This window comes from Maylandia zebra, linkage group LG11 (genome assembly GCF_041146795.1).
Source record: "Maylandia zebra isolate NMK-2024a linkage group LG11, Mzebra_GT3a, whole genome shotgun sequence".
In the NCBI taxonomy this organism is placed as follows: domain Eukaryota; kingdom Metazoa; phylum Chordata; class Actinopteri; order Cichliformes; family Cichlidae; genus Maylandia; species Maylandia zebra.
Genome location: NC_135177.1, coordinates 36,930,560 through 36,957,647, shown reverse-complemented (window position 1 = coordinate 36,957,647; position 27,088 = coordinate 36,930,560). Strand labels below are relative to the sequence as shown.

Below are 27,088 nucleotides of genomic sequence, written 5' to 3'. Positions count from 1 at the left end.
CTTAAAAACCTCAGCTTTCCCCACTCTGGAGAAAAGCAGGGCCTCTAAAGAGGAGTCCCTTACTACGTCAGCCTCCATTATAACCCAAAGGGGGGTGTTAGAATTACTAAGATCTGGGGATGTCTGGTGCCAGAAGGTCAACGCTCGTAGATTTGTCTATTCTAGGATTCTTGTTGTTCCATATGTAAGACGTGATAATCGAGTCCAATTCCTTAAAGAAAGAGGAAGTGAGATAAAGAGGAAGATTCTGGCAAAGATGCAAAAATCTAGGAAGAGAGACCATTTTTATGGAATTTATACGACCAATCGTGGATAAGGGAAGAATTTTCCATGACTCCATATTATGCTTTAATATGGATAAAAATTATTTGGGATCATTAGGGACAGTCAATCCAAGATATGTGAAATTGTCATTAACAGGTTTTAGATGAAGGCATATCCTGAAATTTTGCCAAATGAGGTGATCAAATTAAGATAAATCTTCTGCTCGCGATTTATCGACGACTGTTCACATTTTGGAGATCAAGTAACGATGGAGGTGATTTCAACTCATAGAGGACATTCAACATTAGGCCTGAGCAACACCAGATTATCTTACGCCAACATACCAGGAAAGAAATGACCAGTCGCCTCATTTCTTAACCTCGACAAGTTCACGTGTGTAGTTCACTTACACCACAAGGGGGCGACATTCATTCATACCTACAATCATAAAGCATGGATTTATTGACTGTTTTATTGAATCTTAGCCCGTGTTACATTCAAAGCAGGTTTCACATTTAACAGTTTACATACATTCGTTCACATACAGTGACTGACAACTGTGCACATTCATTTAACACAAATATATTCTTCTAGTAGCCTAAATCTTTGCAATGCATATAGATGATTTATCCGAGTATTCACACATAAAAACATCAGTCCTTCAACATGCATCGGATTCACTAACACTAGATTCAATTTTGCCTGAGTTACAGAGAAATTCTGTAGCGTGCAAAAAATCCACACGGAAATCACGTCACTGAGAAAAATAACCAAAAACTAAAATACAACTTAAAACAAACAATTAAAACATCGTCTCAAGAACAGGAACAGGAAATGTTAAATAGAAAAAAGTGAGCTTTTTCTTGATATGAGGCAAGATTTTATAAAAACTGAACAGTTTCACACAAAAAATAAATCCTTGTCCTGGTTAAGTCGACCTGCCTTGTAAATTCAAAAGAGATCTTATTAAATAAAAAATGTAAAAGATTAAAACGAGTGCGTGTAAGCAGGATGATTTGTTCAATCCATTCTTAAAGACATCGTTAATGTCAACTAATAAAACACACCCGCTGCCTTTATCACCGTTTTCAAAGCCCTGAGTTAAAACAGAAAAGTGGTTCCACAACCGACATTTAAAATCAAAGAATATTAACAGACACAAAACACAAAACTCCTACAAACATCAGGAAATAAAAGGACCCTGAAACTCAAGCATCAACAGAAACAATTCAAATGTTTTCTTAAATTTCATATCAAGCAGCAGATGCATTAAAGGTTCCCGTGGACCTCAAGAGACAACCTCAGAGAACGTGTCTGTACCAAACTCTGCAGTTTCTGTGGTAGCTGCTTGCTTCTGTCGGCACAGGGGGGACGTGTTTGTATACCAGCCATTTATAAACTGCACTGAGACTCAAAGCTTTACACTTTACACCACTTTAAAGAAAAGCAGGTACCTCTTTGTCTTGTTCAGCAGGCAAACCTTTGCCAAAATGAGCGTATTTAATATTAAAGTAAATAAGAAGAGCTAGCTTCACAGCATTAGCCTAAGTCCACCGGCTCTGAGACCTCAGACTTCAGACTTATTCCATTTCCTCTATAATTATTACAGAACTGTAGCTCATGGGGCTGAAAGGTGCTTTACGCCTGCAGTCTTTCAATTCGCCAGCAGGGGGTGAAAACGAGTCCAATCATGTAGACGTCTGAATCATCTGAAAACAACGCTCTGTTCCGTTGATATGTGAGCTCAGCCAACTCTTTCCTGATGAGTTTACGGTCTTATTGAATAAAACACGATGTTCACTTTGGAAATAAAGGTCCCATCATTATGCTTTAGCTTGGAGCCATCTTGGGTTAAGGTGCTACTGTAAGACTGTGAGGTATCCCCCTGTGTCTCAGTCACATCTGCGACACGCTCGCGACGTTTGGTTTTAGGCTGCGGTAAAAACACGACTCAAATACTGAGGTAAACATTAAAAATCTCAAACTGCTTTCCAAGGATTCTTACACTCTCCTACTTTCACGATGTCTTTGGCGATAACTGTCCGGCTAAACCAGCTGCAAGTTAAGGCGTCTTCAGTTACTCCACCACCTTCAGCTCAGGCTCGAGCTCCGCCCGGCTGCTCAGAGAGCAGATCTCCACAGGCCTGTTTATGCTGGCGCCCTCCTCCGGAGTGACCAGTGGATCCTTCCCGAGACTAACTTTCCTTTTTTGCCACATGTGGAGCGATCCGAGAATCATGATGCAGATGCACAAGGCCAGCATGAGTGAAACACCTACGAGCTCACCGTAGTAACTCTTCTCCTTCGGAGTCACGTCGTCGAGCTGCACTCCGTACTGTGTGTCAGAACTACTGCTCTGAAGGTTCCTGTTTGTTCCGCGATGTTCTTTGGAGGTCACCTTGCCCGTAGGACTGGTTGTAAATCCATTCTTTCTGTCATTGGTGGTGTATTCATTGGTGTGTATGAGCCGTGTCGGAGACATTGTTGGATCGTCGGTAACAATGCTCTCGTAGGTCTCGTCCGGCCCTGCAGTTTCATGGGTTCTTGGGGTCAAGTTAGAGCGCATCAGCTGTACGTCATAGCTTTCAACTACTTGTTTGTACCCGGCTTCCTCTGCCTCACAGCGGTAGACCCCTGAAGTGTCGTTAGTGACGACGAAGCTGAGACTGCCGTCATCTGATTGGATGAAGAGCTTCTCTGACTGAGGGAAGGCCCAGGTCAGAGTGGCCAAGTTGGAAGGTGTCAGACACGAAAGCCTCACCACTTCATTCATGTGAGCGCGGACCACTGCAGGCAGCAATGTTACAGCATCAAGGTTAAAACTCTGAGCTTGTTTCCAGAATACGTTCAACAGAATTTCTCAGTCTCCGTATCTGCCAACAGATTTGTACATCACCTGTGATCTTCTCGGCCTCGGTTTGCCCCTGACATTTGTCGTCCACATTACTGTCTTCCAGGTTCTGAACCCTGAAAAGGAAAACAACATTGTGTGTGAACCTTTAGCTTCTCACGACAACAAAAAATCCTCGAACATTTTTTACATCTTCATGTTTTGCAGATTGTCCGTTGGTTGTAGAGCTGTTGGCCCTTTGCTTCCACATTCATCCTTTCACAGGACATGCTCCACCTGCAGCTTTAAGCATGGTCGAAGCTCCAGCTCACCCATTCATCACCTAATTTAATGTCCCCACATTAAATAAAGCCCTCTTTCTCAGGTGGTTGCAGCTTTGTTAAATTAGAGAATGTATTGCTTTTGTGCAGTTTCTTTAAATGTGTACAATGACAATAAAGGGCTATTCTATTTTACTCTAGTCCTAAAATAAACACAGGTGATAGTTTTCGAGCTGCAGCGACGTGTACATTTTGATGGTCTACGTGTCAGAAACACCAGAGAGTATCTGCTATATGTGGCATCACTCTCAGCGCTGCAAAGACAACTCCGATGAATGAATAGCGACAATTACAATTATTACAACAACGGTTGCCAGAGTCCTGCGGCTGAATTGTTGCTGAAATAATTTTAACTAAAATCAGGGTTTCAGAAATGTTAGTGTTATTTATCCAGGGCTGAAAAGCCGGCGATGGTTTCATCTAAAGCATCTAATCATTTCAAGACTCATTTCTTAAAGTGTAGTAGATAAAAAGACAAATATCAATCAGGAATCTTAAAGAAAGCTGATGGTTTGTTTTGTATGTGCAGGTCACATCTGTTCTGGACTATCTCAGAGTGAGTTTTACTTACATGTCCTCATGACCACCATGCACACGGGCACAGGCCCTGCTAGCGCGGCTCCATCCACACAGAGGATCTCTGGCCAGGAGACACTGACTGCAGGTTGTGTAGGTCGAGCAGTTGGCCACGGGTACGGCAGTCACGCCTTCAGATGTCCCCACATAGAGGACTCCCTGCAGGAGCAGAGAAACAGTCAGCCGGACGAATGCGAATCTGACAGATCTCTCAGGTTTCAGAGCGCAGGTGTTCAAATCTGTGAGACGCAGTCGTCCTGTACACATCTCTACCTGCACCCGCGTGAAGGCTCGTGCTTCCCAGTAGTTCTCTAAGATTAACTTTTGATCTTTTTATTTTTTGGGTGCGAGTCAAAAACATTTGAATGTGAACAGGATGCTTTGTTTGCTGATCAGTCAATGAATTGTGCAGTTTACCTTGGAGGTGGAGAGGACCACGCTTTGGACCGTCTGAGGCTGGGCGAAGAGCTGAATCTCCTCAATGACCCAAGGACCCTGATCAAGCAAAACCACTTTGTGGAGAAATCCAGACTCTTGGACAGTAGAGAGAAGCGATAAGTCGTTTTAAGTCATGCAAGAACCACAACTACCCTTCAAAGCTCGTTACTACAAGCAGGATGTGACCGTTTACATCACTGAACTATCATTTTGATCACATGTCCATGCACTGACTGCTTGGGCTCGTCTATGTTCACAGTCTCACCTGTGATGAGGAAGAGGAGGGTATGCTGTTCATCGTTGGCTGCGCGTGCTCTCATCACAGCCACGCGACTGTACTGCTGCTCCGATGAGACGACGACCGGACCTTTGCGGACAGGCGTCACGGGGTTTGTGGTCAGGAAACTCTTCTTCACTTCCCCCAAAACAGCGTCAGTAGAATTGCCAAGTCCACACTGTCAGGAGAACATAGAGGGTCAAACAGTAAGATCTGGAAACACAGCTCGTTTTATGACAAACGGCATTAAATCATTTTTGTTTTTATGGCATTTTCTGCTGCATCTTATTCTCCTCGAGTGGGTTAATGAAGAAACGTTTTTAGTAAAGTGCAGATGGAAACTTGAAAGGTGCTTACAGTATGTCTGACATAAATTAGCAAATCTATCTTTGATTTTACGATTGCTTTGAGGATTCAGGAAGTCTAGAAAGAAATGAACCCCCCCACCGTTCCCAGGTAGCTGTGTGTTTCCTGTTGCGTACTCCACTGGTGGGTCCCCGTTACGAAGGTCCTGTAGCTCCCCTTGAACACGTCTTTGATGTCCTCAAGTCTGAAGACACAAACTGCAGACTCTGGACCTCTGGACCTGAAATAAACCAGATTGCAGCGGTTACCTCGACGTCCTTAAGACAGATTTGAGACGTCCTGACTTGAACAGGTACGTTTAGAAACAGAGCTAACGTGCTAAAGTTGTGGGTTTGTTTTATTTGAGTCAACAATGATTGGCCTAAAACCAGGACATACACGAGATCCTGCTGAATTTGATGGTTCTGTTGCTTTCGCTGCCATGGTTACCAAATATCCCATACATTAAAGGAAAATGTGCCCAAAGACGCAGTTCAAGAAAGAATCTCATGTCAGCCCAGCGATGATCCAGTGAAGACTCCTCTGATCTTCCACTGTTTATTTTAACGTGACTGTCTCTTAAAAACTTGGTTTATTGAAATTGTCTCACGCATGAACATAAAGACGGCACAAATTTGCTCTTGTACACTAAATCTCTCAGCTGTGAAGGGGGTCTCTGGGGTATCGGGCCCCCTGGGCAGGCAGGAAGGGACCATTTTTCTTTTTCTGCTACTAGTTTGTGTTTGTCGACCATGGAGCCATGCCACCCTGGCTCATGTGGTTTTCATCGCTCAGTCCCAAATAAGTAATTGGCAGAACCACAGCATGGAAAACGCTTTGTAAGAGCAGCCACCAATCACTCATCTGAACATCCAAGCTGGGAAATTCGGGGGTTGACCCTCAGCTGTTTATTTGGCAGTAACTAGATGTAAAATGGCTTTAATAAAAAATGTGACAGTTAAAACATTTAAGACCAGAACAATCCAAACATCATCCCTCTTATTTCCTGTTTACCTACCACTGAGTCGTGAAGACACCGTAGAACAGAGTGTCAGCAATGTCGCCGCCCTCTGGTGGCGGGAGGGTGAACACATCCTGGAGAATATTGAAGGGAAGCTGTTTCTCAAACTGACAGAGCAGAGTGGCTTTGGTAAAGGACGTCCATTTCTTCTGCAGAGTCCTCACTCCACCAACATCATCCTGTAAAACCAGCACAGAACAATCCTTCATGTAATATTAATGGTAATACGCACATTCACATTATGCGCTCTCGCTGTTTGCTGTCACCTTGCAGACTTGAGCCACCCGAGCGGTTTTCAGATCCTCTACGTAACTGAACTCTTTTCCAACTTCACTAAAGAAGAAGTAGAGTTTCCCCTCTGCTGGGTCCAGTGATGAGCTGACAAATGTAGGCTCTGAAATACAGAAGTGCAGGAAGTGAGTACAGAACAGAGTCTGTGCCATGTGGTCTGAATACATCTGGAGCGTACAAAGTACTCAGCTGACAGACCGATGGGTGGAGAAAGAGTCAACACATAATATGATGTGTTTATGTGCAGCAGACATAACTTTTTAAAACGACAAAGACACTGCGACGTCTAAGACAAAGAGGAAATGAGCAGCTGGAGACAGAACGCAGGGAATTCTGCAGACCTCACAGCTGTGGTTTGGTTGAAAGTATTTGAGCTGACACAAACATGTCTGATCCATGTTTACGAGGTTTTTGTGGTTTTTCCATGTCAGTGTTTTAAAGAACAGTAGTTATGACCAACATCTAAGTGTTGGCAGAGTCACTGCCTCGATGTGTAAGACGCTGATTCACATCGAGGCTACTGCAGCAGGTTATGGGAAGCTTTTTCTGCTTCTTCATTAATAAAAATGTAGTTTAAATGTCAGGAACACGTCTCTTGAGTTACTTCACAACAACCTCATCACAGGAATATCCGAGCTTTAGTAGGCGGACCTAATAATTGAGGATTTTGCTTGTGGATGCTCAGGAGGAGCAGCAGCTCCAACAAAGACGCAGAGTAGCTTTGAACCGGACAGAACCTTTGCTGTTTCGGACCCCATAGACCCAACCTCCAAGGGCCAAGAAGAGTTTGTCCATTTGTACAAAACCTGGCACTGAATGTGCAACGATTTATATTTGCCACTAAGGCTTTGGCCTCCCTGCCCTACCATGCCCATGCAGGATGCTGCAGCATAAACACTGTGCCCTGGCTGACATTGGTCAGCTGGATGTGTAGAAGAGTGACGTCCTTCATCCTGGTCTTTAGTGGCACCAAATGTTATATGTGGAACCTGTTTAAACAGGAACAATGAAGAGACACCTAGGCTCCGGTAACTGGACAGGTGCTTTGGTTTGTGCGTCGAGTGGACAGTTTTACTGAGATGCTGACGAAGACTCAGATATGAGAAGATGAGACCTGAACACCAGTGTGGATGACTCCAGTCCCATCTTTGCACAGTTCTGAGTCCAGGATAGATTATAAAGCTACTTTTTTTAACATATTAAAGATCGGACACCCCAATCATTACACTGCATATGTCAACTGCACTCCAACTTGAGGCTGGAAACCAAGGCCTGAGTTTCACCTGCTCAAAAACTAAAGTAATCCCACACACGTGGCTTTTTTAAATAATTCTCTTTCACCACCTTGAGTTTGGGGGTGTGACAGGACTCCTACGCGTGCTCCTATATTAGTGGTGGTTTCAGCGGTGAGACGTATCACATTATCACAGATATGCATTTAGGTGTGTGAGACAGATGTCAGTAATTATTTTTACCATTTGTGGCCAACAGCCCACATTCGATGACACTGATGCAGATCCATGAGTGTGATATGGACTAAAGCGTGATGCAGTTACAGCCACACGTGGGGACATCTACCAAACATCAGGGTAACAGCAGAAGCTTACACATAACACTACACTTAGATTAGTCCTTCTTTAAATATATGCGTTTTCTGCTTTCCTTGCTTGATGAGCTAAGAGGTGAAAAAGGGGCGGAGCAAGCCTATATGTAGACCTGCAAAGTGGGTCATACCACAACTCTGGGTCATCGGGGGGAAATGGAATTTGTTACGCTAGTTTCAGTCCGGTTCTTGTGTGTTTGTGATGCCATATTTTAGGGTTTTTCATTTGCCTGAAATTGCAGTGAAATTCAGGTGTAAAGCAGAAAAGTCCAGTTTGTTCTTTTAGTTTCTGCACCCATTAGTTTCTTTGTGACAAAGCTTTTTACAGCTTGATTTATCCTGATCATGTTCGCTCACCTTCCAGTAGGCGGATCGACGTCTCCAGGCTGACGTCTGGACGGCCGTCTTTGCTGAAGTATCGCAAAATCTGTGGTTTGATTCCTCTGAAGTCGGTTTTTGTGGCTGTGAACAGCTCGCCGTCTGCACATAAATAAACAGGAGAGCTCCGGGTGTTTGTTTTAAAGCACATATTAACGTGAGAACATACAACAAATGCTGCTCTGCTTTGGTCAAATAACAACACAGTACACATTATGTACTGTGTATTATTCATGTGTGCCAACTCGCACATCAGTGTTAATATTCCTCGCATTAGCGATCGTAGTAACCAGTGTGTCGTGAAAACAGCCGTACATCTGATACATTTTTAAATATATTTTTGGCTCTTTTATTAGATTGATGCAGTGCATGCAGGAGATAACACAGTACGCGCTGCTGTGCACAGGGAAGGAAATGACAGGCACGCTCCGTGTCAGAGAGTAAACCCTGCTGCTGTTTGGTTTGTGGGTCACAGCCAGTGACACCATGCCACCCACAGATGCTGTGCTTCATATGAAATTCTCTCATGCAACTGTGGTTTGTGCAAAAGGTGAAACAAAACTTTTTTTATTGCAACTGACATCCAACGTGAATCAGATAGTTTTCCACTTGTTTTTGAAAGCATTGCATCCTACACATTAAAGGTCACAAAGTTAAGGCTACAGATTTCTCCACTGAAACTTATATTGCAACAAAAACACAAGAAAATATGGAAATTAAGTGAGAAATAACGTTTCATTTATAATGTAATTAAAGCTAAACTTTTGGCTCAAACTGAATACTCCATTACTGCATTTTTATTTAAAAAAAAGAACCGAAGTAAAACTGTGACTGAAACTTAATAAAAGCTAAACATTCACTCTCAGTTACTCTGAAACTAAACTGAAATGTGTAAAAAAAAAAAAAAAACTCTGGAAAGAACTGAAACTAAACTTCTGCAAAACAAAAGGAAGATAAAAAACAAAATAATGAAAAGTAGTTTAAATTCAGATTCAAATTTTGCAGCACTCCTCATCCCCAAAATATCAACTCTGCAAAGATTCTTGCTGAGTTACGTGCAAACAGCTTGAGGTTTGACCACTTTATCGCTGAATGCGAGCCCAGCGGAAAGTTGCAACTCAGCACACTGACCTGCGATGACGACGGCGCTCCTCTCGAAGGGGCTGAACGGACAGCGACCTTTAGCGCTGACTTTTTTGACAATGGAGAAGCTTTGGGTGTCCTGATGAAGACAAACAAAAGCTCAGCTGAACATCCAACTGTGTCTGAGCTGTTAGGAAGCATTTATATAGGACATAAGATTTTTCTCATCTGGTTAATAGACTTGGTTGAAGCTGACAGCATGTATGAACTTACGATGTACGCTTCTTGGGGGCTGTAAGCGTAGCTGCCACAGGTGTAGAGATGGGTGGAGTTTAGAGGTTGCAACACGTGGATAAAGTTTGGACATTCATTCTGCAAAACAACAGAAACTGAATAAAATCTCTACATTTTTCCTTTACGTCCTCTCCCATATGTACTCCTGTTGACTCCTCCGCAGCTTTAAACAGTACGAAGCTCTTCTGGTTAAAATATCTCAAAGTTTTATCTTTGGTGGGTGTTCTTGCTTTTTTATATCCAGCTACATTAGGGCCAGGTAGAAAAGGGAGGGACCAACGTGGAGTGAAGCGATGTGGTCCAGGAATCGGGGTTTCAATTCTCTGCAGCGTTAAATACATTTGGATTGTTCCTTACTGGTGAAAATTCACCATACAGTGAAAAGAAAAAGTGTTCATATTCATACACAATTGCTGCTGTGTGTGGATTTTATATTTACCATTAAATCCTTTCCTTTCCCCGTGCAATCCGATGTCTCTTTATCAGACGGACTCCACTGCACCTGAACAAAACACAGACGAACTGTTGGGCATCACGGGACCTCAGCAGTAAAAGTAATAATATTTCAGTAAAATTCAAACAGTTTCTTCTGAGCACCTTCTTGTTCAGTCTGATGACATCACTCTGGTTAACGTCCAGTGACAGGATGGCGTTTTGTGCACCAACGTAAAGAGTGGAGCTGTCGCTGCTCAGCAGCAGAGCGGTGGTGTTGTGGAGGTCACCGTGGCCAAAGTGGAGCAGAGGTCTCTCCGTGGAGTCTGGACACAAACACACAGAAACCACAGCAGCTGTTACCGTCTGAGGAAACTCCAGGTTGCACAGGAGCTGGACTCAAGACGACACTCGGGGCTGGATGCACAGCAGATTCAAAGAGAAATCTAACCTGAGGATCTCAGCAAACACTTGGAGGAAGCTAATATTAAGCAAACATAAGGGCCTTGCTCTACAAGCTCACACGCAGGGTGATTCAGGCGCAGCGTGTCTGAGCCGTGTGTGGGAAAACGCTCTGTAACCTTTAAGGACGCCGCAGAAGGGTCATTACACGGGGCGGGTCAATTTAAAGAGATACGTTTAGATAAGTGTTAGTCAGAAGTGCAAACAGAGCAAAGAAAGCAAGTTTATCAAACATGAAAACATCGAAACAAAGTTCCTGCGATTTCTTTTGAAGTTTTACAGCTTCGCTCTGCGCTGTGGTTTCTGCTGAGCTTATCTTCAGACAGGGATAAATAAAGACGGAGACTACAACAGGAGGTGAGAGGACGCAGCTCAGCGAGCACCCGCAACATGTCGTGCACTTCACTCACCAGCTGACCGGCACAGAGACAGCAGCACTGCCTGTTTGTGAGGCTGCAGGTTTGGAGAGGATGTGGTTCAGAGCTGCAGAGAAACTCTCCACATATGAACGATAAGATTTAAAAATAAGAAACATCTCAGCAGCAGATTTCTCAGTAGACTTGTTTACAGTGTCTCAGTCGCACTGCTGCCATCTCTGCAATATTTCTGATCACGTGACATTTTATTGATTTACTCCTTTAAGCTTGAGTAAAGATGGCCCCTTCTTACTGACGCGACTCACTTGTACTGCTTTCTGCTCGTTAGAGTTTTGAATGTTACATCTGAACGCTTTTAAGAACTTAACAGGAAGCTGGCTCAGTACTTCCTGCGCTTCCTGGCTATTATTTATGAATGCAGATATATTTGTGCAAAGGCTACGTCCACACATAAACGCCAAAAACGAAGGAAAACGCTGCCAGAAACATACCAAGCAACAGGTGGCGATATATTCCTAACCTGTAGAAATGTTGGCCAATCAGAAACAGTAAAACAAGTAAACAAAGATGGCGCATAGAAGCAGCACTGAGTCGTTTAAACGCTGCAGAGAGTAAAATTAACAGTATTGTAGAAATTCATTTCACCGAAACAATAACGTGACGCACAGCGTGACGTCACAAAAGGCGCACACCTTTGACGCTGCGTTTTCTGCGTTTTCCTCGTCCGCACGTAAACGTGAAAACAGTTTTTTTAAATCTCCATCCTGGCAGGAGTTTTTAAAAATCTGTTTTCAGTGACCGAAAACGCCGTTTACGTGTGGAAGAAAGCTGCGAACGCATCAGAAAAATCAGCTTTTTCAAAAATACGCGTGTAGGCGTGGACGTAGCCGAAGACAATAAAACGTAAAGTCGCCATCAGCTAACGGGACCCTCGTTTGCGTCGCAGACTTTTAGCCTAACAGGGTGACCATATTTGGATTTCCAAAGGCACGAAGAGCTTTAATACTATTGTTTGCTTAAAGAAAACTTTAACACACCTAAACAATGCTTTCTCTGTGCGGTTAATGAATAAAAACTGTCATGTAGGCTTTTTGCTCAACAATTGCAAAAAAAGAGGCCGGTTGGGGACGTACTTTTAGCTTGCATGCAACCAAAGCATGACTCACACTCGCAATGTAACGAGCAACCAGAAATCTTACCAGATATTTCAATCTTTTCACAGAGATTAGTTTGATACCAACAACTCAAATAAAATAACTGAACAGCAAACTGCCAGGAGCCACTGAAGGTCATAAAACCTGAAAATTATCTGAAAGCTGGAGGATTTGAGAATCTGTGACATACAAAATAAGGAAATGTTTCTGTCAGCAGAGAACCTGAAGCAGTGACCACGTTAACTTTGTACTGAAACAGCCGTCCGACGATCGACCCACCGGAGGCTTGTTCACCTCAAACGTGCCTGATCGATGACGTCACCTTCACAGGATATTCACTAAAACATCAACGCAAAACCACAGATGTGTGTCCATTCTGTGTTTCAAGAGAAATATAAAGAAATGAGGGGCAGCTCAAAGACTTTTGCACAGTACTGGGGTGAAAATGTGAGCGCTGATGAATTCCTGCAACCTTTCACAGGTTTTTAAGGACTCTGCACCCACTGAACTTGTTTTTAATAGTTCAGCACCTGTGCTTTTTTAATTGTTTTTGTTTGTTTGTTTGTTTTTTGTTGTTAGAATCTGAATGCTTGAAAGTAATAAGAAGCATCAGAAAAAAGAAAAAGTGTCCGATTTTATTCTGACCGAAGAGGGACGGTCTGAAACTGCTCAGTGGAGCCACTTCAGGACCAAAAGAATGCTCATCATCTGAACACCAACAGATCAAACTGACAGAAAAGCGTCTCCTAATCACAAACACCAGACTCCGATCAGCAGAAGTCCTGTCAGAGGAAGTTTGTCTGGTCTCAGAGGACGAGGAGCGCCGGTGAACAGCTTTCCAAGAAGCGCCGCTCAGGGCAGCTCAGACATGTCGCAATTCACAGCGAAGGACAGAAAAGTGAAGCGAATCCTTGCTGAGGATCAGTGACGGCAACAAAACGCCTCTCACTGTTTTCTGCTTTTGTTCGCTGTTCCCTTCACAGCTTCTTCCTTTGTGTTTTCCCTCGACTTCTCTCTTCTTTAACTAAATCTGCTTTTTGTTTGAAGCCTCACTCTAGCTCATAACCTGGTGAAAATATAAACCCTCTCATTATCACACATGCCACAGAGTGGTTGATTATGGTTTTTAATATATATATACGTTTCCCCATGACAGCGACCGCGAGAACATGCAGTCATCTCAGCCTCAGCTGACCTCATTTTGTTGTGATAGAAGAACTAAATAAACCAGATCCGAGTTCTGAGTTGATCCGATTGTTGGAGCAGTCGCAGAGAGGCCTGGCAGGATCAGTTCAAACAACTTGATCACCTGGAGGAGGGGTGGGCAACTCCAGGCGTCAGGTTTTAGGTGTTTCAGCTGATTTAAACGGCTGAATGAGCTCCTCAACATGTCCTGAAGTTCTCCAGAGGCCTGGTAATGAACTAATCATGAGATTCAGGTGTGCTGACCCAGGGTGATCTCAAACCTGCAGCATGTTGTAACTTGGAGACTGTTGACAGGTGACTTCATTAAATTTAGTAAAGTGGCTTATCGAGTTTCACAGTTTGAAACATTAATGCTTGGCAGTGAAATCTTCCTTAAATCTTGCTAAACTGTGTCTTATACGCAGTTCTGGTTTCATCACAACTTACTTCTGCTTTCCAATCTCACCGCAGGCATGAATGAACGTCTGTTACCATAGTTACGCTGACTCAGACTGGTTTTTATGGGTTTTTATGTGTCACTAAATGCCCGCATGAATAACGATCTGATGGCCACAAAAGTCCCGAAAACACTAAGACGAACGGCTTGATGTGAGGTGTGCTGCAGTTTTAGGAGCCAGCGTGCGCTGACAGATTTATGATGTCATAGTGTCCCCCGCCGTCCTCTCCAGCATTCACAGCAGAGCGTTTAAACACACCTCATCTAATCAAAGACATTAAAGAGCCGCTGAAGGAGTCCTGAGTGGAAAACTAGAGAATTCTGCAGCAGTTCTGCAAAGAGCCAATCAGCAGCCTGACCGGGAAACTCATGAGCCAATGGCGTGGCTGCAGCGATGCACCCCACACGGTCACAGGTGTGTGTTGGCAGAGAGAGGAAAGATGTTTAATGTGCTCATCCACTGATTGCTGTGCCGTCGTCCTCGTTGATCTGCTCTCCTCTGATTCGGTGTTGGTGCTGAGTCCAGCGCTTGGTTTCTGCTCTTCGTTTTTCTCGGGCTCCCTTGTTTGTGTTTGACCTTTATAACAAATTTGTTGCACATTCAAAAGTTTCTTAAAGTGCAGCATTGCTCCAAGGTTTTGAATATGGATTCAGGAGCTTAACAGATGTACAAAAGTTTTCTCACCAACCTTTTCTCAGCGTGCTTTAATTAGCTGTTTGTTGTTGTTGTTTCAAGCTCTGGGGGGAGATGTGAGAGACTTTCATCACGTCGTCACTGTGGCTGCGTGAGGCTGTGTGAAACACGGCGCTAGCCACCATAACCAGAACCATAACCATGTGAAAAGGCTGTCAAAGTCGCAGGCTTTTGAAACTGGCCGAGCGTGAGACAGAAGAGACTGATACAGGCCGGACGAGCCAGCCATCGGTGAACTGCAGCCAGTCTGGAGAGGCTGGAAGATGATCTAGCAAATGAGAAAGTCACCATACCTTGCTGCTGCGCACCAAGCAACACTGTAAAGGAAGAACTTCTGGACAGACTCCAGGGTTGTACTTGGGTATACTGTATATATATATATATATATATTGTATATATATATATTGTATATATATATATATATATATATATATCAGTATGTATTGCAGTTGCCAACTCACTGTGGGATGTTTCTAGAAGGGATCTGAATGTTTGGTGACAGTCATCGAACAGGCAGGAACAAGTGGAGATCAACGATTTGACTCGTGGACCAGAAAATGAGAAAGGAGGGAGGACGATGTGACAGGAAGTGTATTGTTGCTCTCAGGGGCTGTTTAAGACAACGACTACATCCTTTACTGAATAAAGGCTTCATGCACAGATTATTCTGTTTCCATTTTGTAAAAAGCCTCAGGCTGTAAGGTCATTCTGAGTTTAGAAATCATCAGTGTTACATTTCTCTTTTTTGTGTAAATGGCCTTTAAATGGTCAGACATATTTGAGATATATTTTCACATATATTTGTTTTAAAAAGTTTCTGCTTCAGTTTAAAGTAGGAAAAAGGAGAAGCAGAAAGAAACGCATGTTACCTGTTAACAAGAAGCTGGCTGGCAGTGGCACGAGCTTCATCCATCCTTTAATAAGTGATAGCAAACTGTTGTTTAACAGAGTTTATGTGGAGCTGTAAACTAGTGAGATGATATAGTGACGCTTTCACCTGCTTGTGACTGTTTAAGCTAATGTTGGAGCTCTTTGTTCTCTTACACACAGGTGTTAATTGGCCGCTCTGGGATATAATAAATTTACCAATAAATCGATTAACCAAAGCTAGTGGTTTACTTGATGCCATTGCTCAACTCGATAAAGGCCCAACTTCTTTTCTGAAATGGAGAAGTGACTGTTGCACCAAGCTCTGAGTGCAGGCCTCCTGCTGAAGGTGCCGGGGGTCGTTTTGCACCCACACTGCTGTTACTGAGACTCGGAAGCTGTCGTGTGCCGTTCAGCCCGACGCTTCTCTCCGCAAACTTAGCCTGTCTCCAACTTCTGGAGCCTGACAGGATGCTGTCACGTCTGTCATCCTGCCTGTCAGCAGCAGTGTTAACTTACGTGACTGGTTCCAGTGAGCTGGAGCTGGCGGAGGTGCGAGTCTGTCCTCCAGCAGCTGTGTTTTTACACTGAAGGTGACAGAGGCTGCTCCCGATGGGGTTTGCATCATTTACATATGAATCAGAAGCAAAGAATGGAGAATGATGAAGTTCGCTCGGATTACGGGTTTGGGTGGGAGAATCTGGAAGTGCGGAGGTTCCCGCGAGAGTTGATGATGAATCCCAGCTGCTTCGATCCCACTGCTGTAAACACGTATACACGTTTCCAGCGTGCGAAGCCAAACGATTGCACAAACTCTCCTGGAAAACTCGCGGCCACAGCTGCAGCCTACAGAAAGCGATAGCTCTGAAAGTCCGTCCAGCTGACACAACATCTGGCACGACTCCTCTGTGCGTCCACGCCCCGCACAGCACAGCTTTGACCCGGCTGCATGTGACTGCACAACAGAAAAACACTGTGTGGACCGAGTTGGTGTCAGAAACGTGAAATACATCAGTTTGCACGCAGCGTGGGTGAAGTGCGGCGCCGGTGTAAGACAACGAAGGATTATTCCGCAGTGCGCGCTGGTGCGTTAATGTTTGCAACATGCAGCTATGTGTGAAATCTTTCCTGTTAGATCATTTTCCTGTTTTCAGACAAACTCGTCATATTCACGAGTCTCAGCTGAACATGTGACCGAACTCTGTTTCACAAGCTCGGAATGAGGACAGATCCCCGGGGAAGTGAACGCATCACAGCAGATATTACAAAGATAAGACCTTAGATGGTTCGTGCAAAGCGCCATCAGGCCGAACAGACGCATCTCTGCCGTGCAGGCGGACAGAAAATCAGCTGACTTTGAAGCAACAAAAAAAGCTTTTACATTGTTTTTCCAAGACAAACAGATGTGAAAACATCACCTCTCACATCACAGTAATCATTATTAACCCCGCACTGAGAAAATCTGCTTTTGGGAGCAAAACTAAAAAACATCCAAAGATTTCATAAACTTTTTTCCCTTTAAAGAAAAAACAGAACCGTCCAATAAAAAAGGAGGGACGGAGACTCTGCGAGACTCAAGCACAAAATTAAAACAAAGCGTTGGACTTACTGAGAGCGAAGGAGATCCGCGGAGGAGAGAGGGAACCCTCGGAGCTCAACAGAAGGAGGAGGAGGAGGAGGACGGCTGGGAGAGCCATGATGGATGAGCTGGTGAAGGTGATGGAGCAGAGCTTTGTTAAACGTGCAGCTCGTCTGTCGCCTCTGCCGAGCTCTGAGTCAATGCGGCTCTGATCACTGAGCAACACGACCACAGCTTCCTCCTCGCAGCGGTCGGAGGTCAGAGGGAGGAGGGTGGAAGCTTCTCTGCACAGCCTCAGTGCTGGGCTGAGCTGGCTCGTGTCACGCTGTGCAGATAACACTTATTTTCACCAAAGACGCCAAAATGAGAGTCTCGTTTGTTCCTCTGAAAGCTGATCAGGAGACTTTGGTTTTCTCTTTGCTTCTCGTGTTCCTCTGCGGTGCTTCACCTTATTTCACATCCGCCCTCATCAACTCACTGCTTTTCCATTTCACCCCATGGGGCACGCATGTACAGGAAGAAAAAGCATTGACCTACAAACCAGCGCGGTGGAGACGAGCGCTGAAGACCACTTCAACTAGTTTCTGCTCCAACGCGAAGAAGCCACCGAGCACGAGTGATGACCTTTAAAATGCAACTTACAACACTCACACGCCAATTTGTTAGTTACACCTGGTTTGAGTCCTTCCACCTTCAGACCTGCATTAATTCTTCATGGCAGAGATTCATCTAAACGCTGGAAACATCAGCAGAGCACCACGCAGCTGCTGCAGTGCTCTGCTGGGCAGGCGTCTGTTTGAGGTGCTGTGTGCTGGAAGGGCTCATCAGAAGATGTGCACACTGTGTGGTCTTCTGCTGCTATGGCCCATCATGCTGTGCATTCAGACATGCTCTTCTGCAGACCCGAGCTGTAACTTTGTTCCCATCAGCTCATTTTCTCCCAGAGAACCTCTGCTCACTGGATCTTTTTGACTTTTGTGGATCTTTCTGTGGAAACTCTACAAATGTTTACGAGGGGAAATCCCAGCAGATCAGCAGTGTCTGACTCCAGCTAACACGCCACACTCACCTGCTGCTCAGTTTGAACTTTATCATTTCCACATGGATGGAGTGGCTTCCATTAGATGTTTTCTTTCACGAGCAGTGGAACAGGTGTACCTAACAAAGTGGCGGGTGACTGTGAAGTCATGCGTGAAGGTTTGCGTTCACCATCTGATGTTGAAAACAGAGCCCTTCACGAGCTGAATCTGAGACTCGAGCGTGTGCTGGGAGGTAACACAGGAAGGAAATTCCTGCTTCCGAGCTCGTTTGTGTTGGACGGCAGTGATGCGGCTCGGGGAGGGAAGTCTCCGGGGGACCCGAGCCCGCTGTAAGTGCTCTTTGCTTGGTTTTCCTGCGGCAGAGGCGAGAGAGAGACTTTCACAGTCTGCTGGACTCTTTAATGGACGTGAAGATCGATGTGAGGATGCTTTCAGTCAGACCGGGAGATGTTGTCTTGCTCCGAGGAACCGAGGAGTTCTATTAGAGTGGATGTGGTAGGAGAGGAGGCGGTGATGGACGGAGGTGGATGTGGGGGTTTACAAAGTTACAGGTCGCTGTGGAGACAAACATGGTAAATGGCCTGTATTTGTACAGCGCTTTACTAGTCCCTAAGGACCCCAAAGCACTTTACATATCCAGTCATCCACCCATTCACACACTGGTGATGGCAGCTACATTGTAGCCACAGCCAGCAGAGGCGAGGCTGCCGGACACTGGCGCCACCGGGCCCTCTGACCACCACCAGTAGGCAACGGCTGAAGCGTCTTGCCCAAGGACACAACGACCGAGACTGTCCAAGCCGGGGCTCGAACCGGCAACCTTCCGATTACAAGACGAACTCTTGAGCCACGATCGCCCCAACATGTGCAATACAAACAAATCTTAGGCTGTTTCCCCCATAATCTCTTTAACCCCTCATAATTACAGCAGCTCACGGCATCTGCAACATGATCAGTGTCATGGAGTGATTCCACACTCTGTAAATACTCTTAATATCAGCCAGTTTTCAGTCTGCAGCCAACATCTAATCTAACATCTGCAGGAAGTCTTCTGATGTCCGAGCATTACAGCTGTTTTTATTTATTTATTTGAGAGAGATTGAATCTGACTTTTTCGTCTTGTTTTCACATCCTCCATGAGACAGTTTATTTACAGTGGAGTTCATAATTCTGCAGAAAGTCGCCCGCGTCAGGAAAAGCGAGAGCTTTTGTTCCCCACGTTATTCAGATTCACTTCTACAAAGAAGCCAGACAAACAGACGCTGCTGTGAAATTCAGGGGAGACAGAAAAATCCCTCTGGAAACAAGAAAAAGTACAGACGACGAAGAAACAAACGAGCCAGAAACTGAGAAAGGAGAAGCTCGTCAGTGCCTGGACTTCACCTTCCTGCCTTTGAATGTGAGCTTGTTCTTTTTCTTGTTTTTATTCCCACACTTTTAAAGAAAGTGATCTGGATCAGCAGACCTCAGAGGTTTCATGACGTTTGGCTTCATAAACATTAACGAGGCTTCAGCGACCTGCAGGGCTGAGATTTATTTAAGGCTTAAAGTTTGCATTGCAAAGGGCGTGGCCTCTCTGAGTGACTCTGTTTGTGCTGTCCAAGCATTTTAATGTAATTATTATTGTAATGTACTAACAAGCAGTGACATTCAGGGATCTCTGCACTGATCAGCAGGAGTCAGTGTCTGCACCCTTTGTCCAGATGTGGTCACTCAAGTCCAAAACACTCGCAGTAAAGCTTCAAAGTGCAAAAACCAGTGGGTGACGTCACATGAGCGTCACCGTGGCTCAGGGGGTTGGGAAGCACATCTGTAACCAGAAGGTTGCCGGTTCGATCCCCGGGCTCTCTGTCCTGGTCGTTGTGTCCTTGGGCAAGACACTTTACCTTTCTGCCTACTGGTGTTGGCCAGAGGGGCCGATGGCGCGATATGGCAGCCTGGCTTCTGTCAGTCTGCCCCAGAGCAGCTGTGGCTACACCTGTAGCTGCCTCCACCAGTGTGTGAATGTGAGAGTGAATGAATAGTGGCATTGTAAAGCGCTCTATAAATGCAATCCATTATTATTATTCTGTGTCGACAGTCCGTGGTTCCTGCGGTCGCGCAGGAGGCTTAGAGATGATCTGACCTCAGCGACACTTCCTGAGTTCAGGGTCTCAGGTCAAACTGAGAAAAGCAAAGTGCATTTTGTAGCTTCTGCTCGTTCTAGTGAAGCAGGAGGAATAACCAGGTTTTTCAGTCACTTGGTGCAGACCGAGTCACTCAAACCCGACGACAGCCCGAGGCTTCAGACTCGGGGTTTTACCCTCCATGCTTCTTGCGTTGGTTTTTCATAATAAATGAAAAAAAAAGTGCACATCCGCTCTTACTCTAGAAGAAAGGCCAGGTTGTTTCAAATATATATATCTTTTATTGATATGTTTATTTTACTGTAGGTTTATGTGAATCTGCTCTGAATACAGCAGCTGTCTGTTCTATTGAACACCACCTAGAAACATTTATTCACTGTGGGGACAAAATAACTGAAGTTGAGGTGTCAGACTTTCTTTTATTCACATCACTGCAGTTTAATCTAATAGCAGGCACACAGGCTGGACAGGAATCAACCCCCAGCCCTCTCGGGGTGACTGGGGACCGCTCGGTCCACCTCCAGGATCCAAGGACAGAAACTACAAAAAGGCAACAGTCACGTTTTCTCAGATGTCTTTAAATTGAAGCACGTCACACAGCTGCAAGCGAGAAGGCGACGAGGCGATGGTTAAACTGCAAACTGCTCCTTTAGCAGCTCACATCAACCTTCCTCTGAATCTTCATCGCTTTAGTCTCCCAGCGTTTCTTTGGTGTCACGTTACAAACGATCGGCGCACATTCCTGCTGTCTCTGCTCTCAAGGCGGGTTCAGAAAATAAAAAAAACACGAGCCAGCAAAATTAAACACAGTCAGCAGGTGTAGAAACATGCGGGCGAAGGCGAGAGAGGTGTGGCGAACATTTAAGAAAAGAACAAAAACCTCAGATTTTCACAATAAAGTCAAAGTACACACGTACATAAAAAGCACTAAAATAAAACCTGCAAAGCTGAAAAGACCGACGCCATCAGAGCAGCGTTTGTACAGTAGAAACCTTAAAAAAACAAAAGCTCACTGACATTACGTAACAGCATAAAGTCCTGATCCTTTATTGTGACATTTGGAAAATAAAGGCTGAAGCTCTGAGATCAAAGTGATGACGGCCAAAAGCCTCGTCTTACTTTATTCCTGTGAATACGTGAAAGTTAGGATGGAGACATTTTCAGAATAAAGTCAGCACAGTTAGCAGCGTTACAGCTTTATTCGCAGTCGCTCTTCCTGACAGCGGCGTTTCCTGCACAGTGACGCTGCATATGCGGCATCAGTGAGGCAGGAAGTCACGCATGGATCACAACGCACCGGACCGCTGCTCTGTGCCAGGAGGAGCCGTCGTCAGCCGCCTCTCCTCTGACTGTGGCGGAGCTCAGCTGGTGATAGCACTTCCTGTACACCTGCTGCAGGGTGTGATTGGTCGCTCGTCCAGCTCACTGTGTATCCCAGGAGAGGGAGGAGCACAGAGTCATCGCCAGCTGCGGACGCAGAGACGGCGTCTGTAGGGAAACACGAGCTGGGCTCGGGTCAGCAGCAGTGCAGCTTTCAAAATAAGAGCGAGGATGTTGTCCAATAGCGACTCGAGCCTGTGTGTGGGAATCTTCATAAAAATATTCCGAGCAAAGTGGAAAAATCTGTTTTCTCTGTAACAGAAAATAAAACGTAGCAAATCTGTGACTCATCTCCTGCTGCCCACTCGAACATTCATCCAAGTCTTTGTTGATCAGAAGATCCTGGAGCAGGCAGGAAGTCTGTCCGGGCGCATACGCGTTTATTTAAAAAAAACAAAGTTTCACTAAAAACAACGTCTTAAAAAAAACAACCGAAACGTCTGCAGATGGGCCGCGGACCACAGTTTGGAAACCACTAATCATAGGTCGGTGCGAGGGTCTTTAAGCAAGGCACTGAATGAACGTGACGTCACCCAAACATCCACATTAACCGCTGCCGAGGTGCTGCTGAGCAAGGCACTGAACTCCAGAGATACAGCAGCGCTCATTAATACTCGTGAGGATGAAATCCGGTGACAGCGAGTCTCCATCATCTCCACCTTCAGCTGCTCTGTGATCAGTCAAAGGTCACCCGGGGGGTCAGAGCGGAGGAGAGGACTCCACCTTCAGAGGGACGGCGGGTCGCAGCGGAGGAAGAGGAGGCCGTCTGCACAGAGGAGAGAAGACGTTACAGCTCACGGCTCACTTTTACATTAAGGCTAACATCAGAGACGGCCTTCGGCGGAGCAAACAGCTCCTGCACACGTTTCAAATTCAGTTTCAACACGTTTACATCTTCAAACCGTTTCAGGCCTAAAAATCTCCCGCCCAAAACTGGCGCCTGTGACTCTGGTTTCTCAGGTTTTATTGTTTATGCTTGACGCTGTTTTAGTTTCATGTGCTGAGAGGTGTGATGCTGAATCAAATTTGCAGAGATTCCTGCGAGTTCAGCGCCTCCGCCCTGCTGCATACCCGCCACAGGAAGCCGCCACCCTCACTCGCACGTTTTCACGCCCTGGCATTTGTGCAACACTTTACAAAAAGAGCAGCTTCCTGTTAAAAAGTCACAACTGTACATGTTGAACGATTAGCTCCACTCTTCGTCTGTTGGACGAGCGGATTGGCTCAAACACAGCTGCAATTTCACTCATGATGCAAACATGTCCTCATGTCTCTTCCTGTCAGATTACAGGAAACCTTGAGGAAGTACACTTACGTCATCGTCTTAGATCAGAAAGCTTTAAGAAAGAGACAAAAAGCTGTCGGGTGTACCTGTTGGGTCCGGCAGCAGCAGGTGCGACTGCCCCGTGTGGCGGCGGTTTACTGTTGGAGTTGTAGACGGGGTGTGGCGGAAGGTAGGGGTTGGACGGCATGGCTGGAGGGCGGGGCTTTTTTGGGACTAGAGGTTTGAGTGGAACAGAAACCTGCAGAAAGAAACAAATGAGTGTCACCTGTAACTGCTCGGCTGGCTCAAAGGAAATGTGACATCATGGAGAAGCTTGGAGGATTTTTTAAATCAAAACGGCTGATTGGTTTCCTCTTTACGAATGAATCAGCTGCAGCTTTGAAACTTACCAAGTCTGAAATGATAAAACAGGTGATTCTATCCAATCAGGAGCCTGCATGCCCAACGCTCACCTGCGTTCCTGAACGCCTCATTAATGTTGGGCATGATTCCAGCCAACCAATCACATCACACCCTCACACAGCCAGTCTGACCATCAGCTCTCAGTAATCACAGTGATTGATCCATCTCATCACCATTTCAGCTCCTAGCACTACTATATGCTCTCTATGTACTAGCAGCTAGCAGCATGCAGGTAGGGCGTACCTGTCCAGGTGTGATGGGGTCAGGGGGGAGAGGCTTGTTGGGCGGAGCTGGTCGACTCACCAGCTGCTGGAGGGTTAGCGAGGAAGAAGAGAGGAAGAAGAGTGAAGCTTCAGCAACAAAGACGAGGAAACGTGAGGAGGAAACAGAGCACAGCAGGTGGCGAGGACTCGAGGTCGTTGAGCTTTATTTTGAAATTCTCTGTTGACTGACGTGAAACCGAGAGGTCTGACTCACTAATGAGATGTTATTTCATATCAGACTGATAGCGCAGCATGCAGGCAGGAAAGACATGGGTCAGACAAACTAGGCTGTCAGGCAGATGTTTCACCTGCTGATTGGCACCAACAGTTTCCTGGAACTTCAGATTAACTTGACCACCTGCTGCATTAGGGGAGGTGTGAGGGGGTATTTCTATTTCTTATTTGTGTTTTTCGATTTAAATATTTTAGAGTTTTATGACTCGACTGGAGCGGCGGGACCTGAAAATGAAGCACCAGCAGCTGCAGTTCCTCTGACATCCAGCAGAGGCAGCAGTGAGTCAGTCCAGGGTGAATTCTGCTAATTTGTATTTAAGGATTAAAGTTTGCACTTTTAGGGGCGTGGCCTCTTTGACTGACAGGTATCTGCTAGCTTCACCTGAACTGGACCTCTGGACCGTGTTTGTGCTGCTGGCGCCTTTTTATTGACATCATCCAACCAATAACATGGCTGCTGTGAGGTCACTGTACTAACAGACCAAGAAGGCGGAGCTCCAGTTTTGCTGAGTGGGGTTCTGTTTTAACTTCAGCGCTACATCAGCAGTGACAACACGTTCCAACAGACGACACACACACACACACGTACTGCAGACAAACGGGACGGACAGTAACACTACACACTACAGGTAGCGTACCTGGTTGGAGGGGGCGGGGGGGTCAGGGGGCAGAGGCTTGGTGGGGGGGGCCGGTCGCTGTTTGACCAACTGAAGCAGCAGAAATAAAAAGTCAGAAGAACATCGAGTCAGTGTTTGGAGGTGGAGACGAGGCCGAGCTGAGTCAGCGAGGAAGAGTTCAACATTTTAGGGAATCCTCAAAATTCCTCGTTAAGGCTGCTCTGCAGGTGAGCATCCACCTGAGCTGACGAAGTCGGCTTCTGTACTTCAGCTATGAAAATTTATAACGTGCTCCTAATTATGTGGCATTTGTGGCGGCTCACACCCAAAACACTTTCGTGCTAGCAAACAAACACTGAAGTCGTTCGCAGTCCTGGAGAGTTATTGATCGACTCCTCAGAAAACAACACGCCGTGTTTGGCTGCACTTCTGCTGGGAAGCTTTCGCTGCTGCAGGAAAGGAGGGAGAAGCAGCAGCAGATTGCAGCACGTTTGGTTTGTCCAGGATCCACTTCAGCTGAACACCTCATCGAGCCAACACATCTACCTGTGCAGGTGTGTGAGGGCCTGAAACCGGGCATGAAGAGCGCCTTCAAGCCTTTGCTGTTTGGAAATGCAGCTGACCGCCATCCTCCGGCTGCTCAATTAGTGTCATGTTTAAGGAAAAGTAGACGAGTCCACACGCACCAGCACGCCTCACTCTCCTCACGTAGCCGGTGCTTCCTGTCGCTGCTGCTCGTTGTGTTCACTGATGCCGTCTTTGGTTTATTTTCCCTGCTGACCGTCTCTTACAGAGTCCCGCCCAGAGCGACACGTTAGACGACCTCAGCTGATTTTATTTCTGAGGTCTCGGGGACGCAGAGAATCTGAGGATCTTTTAAAATGCTGAACTTTTCCTGCTTTTCCACTGAACACTTAAATCTGCACGAATGATTCGCTACGACTAAGACGACACGACTCACACACATCATGCATCACGACGACACGCAGACACACTCAGGACACCTGAACACGCACACACCTAGAGGGGAGCGGTTACCTGCGGTGGAGGTTTTAGAGCAGGGTCTGGGGGGAGTGGCTTAGTGGGAGGAGCAGGTCTGTCATGAACCTGATTGGAGAGGAAACAGGAAGCAGAAGCAGAGTGACAGCTGACAGACTCAGAGGTCAGAGGCCAAACGGGCAGGTGTGTTAATGTCAGACAGAAGAGGAAAAGGTGCTGGAGCGTGCCACTTCCTCTGAGCCGTCGGCGACGTTTCACTTCATGTTTCTGCGAAGCCTCGCTCGCTTCTGCTCGAGTCTCAGTATTAATTTTACTCACTGCAGACAGGAAGTTTACTCAGAACGGAGCAGGGCGAAGGAAGCGGCGCCACAGCGCACACAGTCATATATGCTCAAAGTAACACCGTCTGTGATGTCATTCGATACAAGAAGAGAAATATGGAAATATATTTTGGGAGCTTACAAGAAACCTTTTCAAGAGATTAAGGGCGATGCCTTTGAAAGAGTCTAATATTTAGCAGGATGAGGTTTAGAAGAACTGGGTGCGTTTTAAAGGAAACGTAGGAGGTGTTCGTGGATTAAAATAAAGAAAAACCCCAAACCACGAGTGGTAGACCTCACTCACAGAAAATCAACAAAACCTCCACAGTTCGCTTCAAATCTTTACTATTAAAAAGACCGATTTCAAAAATACAAAATTCGCTCTCCACACACACATCTTAATTCCCTTAATGCTCGCTCAGGCGGTTTGCCATGGCGTGCTGCACCTCTCCAGCTGCAAACAGTCAGTGTCGGCGTGTCTGTGCGGTTACTCTGGTTACCTCTTTTTGGGGCGGGGTCAGCGGGATGTCCGTCTGAGGGTTCAGGTGGTATCTGAGAGGTCGGACCTGCTCTCCGTTCCTGCCGTCCACTCGCTCCATCGCCGGAGTCCTGGACGAGAAGGTGAGTAAATCAAAGAGACACGGGCAGCTCAGGTGTGGACTCGTCCTCAGAATCTCTGTGATGCTCTTATTTTATTACAGTTTGTATGTTTTTAGAACAGCTGATCTAAAGTCACCGCACCTACAGGCCACAAACACAACACCAGCCGCACCAGTTCAAGCTGCTGCAGGTTTGTGGAGGGTGGACACGAGGAGCTCGGGGTTTTTACATGTGTTTAATCACCTGAGCCGCTCTACAGGCTGGACACTACACCATCACTCTGCTTTGTGTTTGATTCCTGGCTGTGAAAATCAAAGCTCTGTGTTTACGCAGGCTTTCCCATATATGAGAAGTTTCATTTAAAAAGTCTGTTTACTGAGCAGCTCCAGCTGTGCAGCATCATAGACAACCAGACGTTTCATTGGGTGTTTGTTTTAATGAAGGTGATTTTGGCCAAATTTAACAGCACAACGTTCGTTTTTTAGATCTATAAATCATCAGTAGAACAAACATTACGAGGCCCTGCTGCTCAGTTTTCTGACTGGAAAAACAGATTTTTGAGACATTTTTCACGTCAGTGCTGAGGAAAAGAAACAGCTGATTGTGAGGAGTCAGGTGGGAAGGATCCAGGTAAGACTTAAAGCTGTGCCAGGAAAGCGCGTCCTGAGATGTGCTTGAAGGAGCCTCAAACTCTGACTTTGTTTAGTTTCTGCAGGAGGAGACGTGGACCCGCACAGCTTTAAGCCCTGACCTGGTTCTGCTCCACAGGTGAGAGCAGACAGTCAGTGAGGTGAAGGAAGCGGGCGAGCATGTCAACGACACTTTATCAGCATCCATCGGTCCAGCGCTTCATCACCTCTCTGACTCTAACGGG

At 45.8% G+C, this 27,088-nt stretch overlaps 2 protein-coding genes across 2 annotated transcripts in view; both read right to left on the bottom strand.

The window, feature by feature from the left end:
• Nucleotides 1–660: 660 nt before the first annotated feature.
• sema4aa (sema domain, immunoglobulin domain (Ig), transmembrane domain (TM) and short cytoplasmic domain, (semaphorin) 4Aa) lies at nt 661–20,799 on the bottom strand. Its single transcript, XM_014410941.4, has 15 exons — nt 20,776–20,799; nt 16,979–17,273; nt 10,339–10,499; nt 10,181–10,243; nt 9,721–9,819; nt 9,496–9,586; nt 8,344–8,466; nt 6,359–6,486; nt 6,090–6,271; nt 5,174–5,312; nt 4,715–4,904; nt 4,429–4,544; nt 4,007–4,170; nt 3,161–3,231; nt 661–3,051 (listed from the first exon to the last, which is right to left on the bottom strand). The coding sequence occupies exons 1-15, from the start codon at nt 20,797–20,799 to the stop codon at nt 2,342–2,344; spliced, it is 2,556 nt and encodes an 851-aa protein (XP_014266427.3). The 3' UTR covers nt 661–2,341.
• LOC143420906 (disintegrin and metalloproteinase domain-containing protein 12-like) overlaps nt 20,514–27,088 on the bottom strand; it is a 28,514-nt gene continuing 21,939 nt past the window's right edge. Inside the window, exons 21-26 of the mRNA XM_076889552.1 lie at nt 26,115–26,223; nt 25,334–25,402; nt 24,317–24,385; nt 23,425–23,490; nt 22,866–23,017; nt 20,514–22,260 (exon numbers count right to left, since the gene is read on the bottom strand). Coding sequence (XP_076745667.1) covers nt 22,194–22,260; nt 22,866–23,017; nt 23,425–23,490; nt 24,317–24,385; nt 25,334–25,402; nt 26,115–26,223 — 532 coding nt within the window. The 3' untranslated portion in view covers nt 20,514–22,193. The remainder of the gene's footprint in view (nt 22,261–22,865; nt 23,018–23,424; nt 23,491–24,316; nt 24,386–25,333; nt 25,403–26,114; nt 26,224–27,088) is intronic.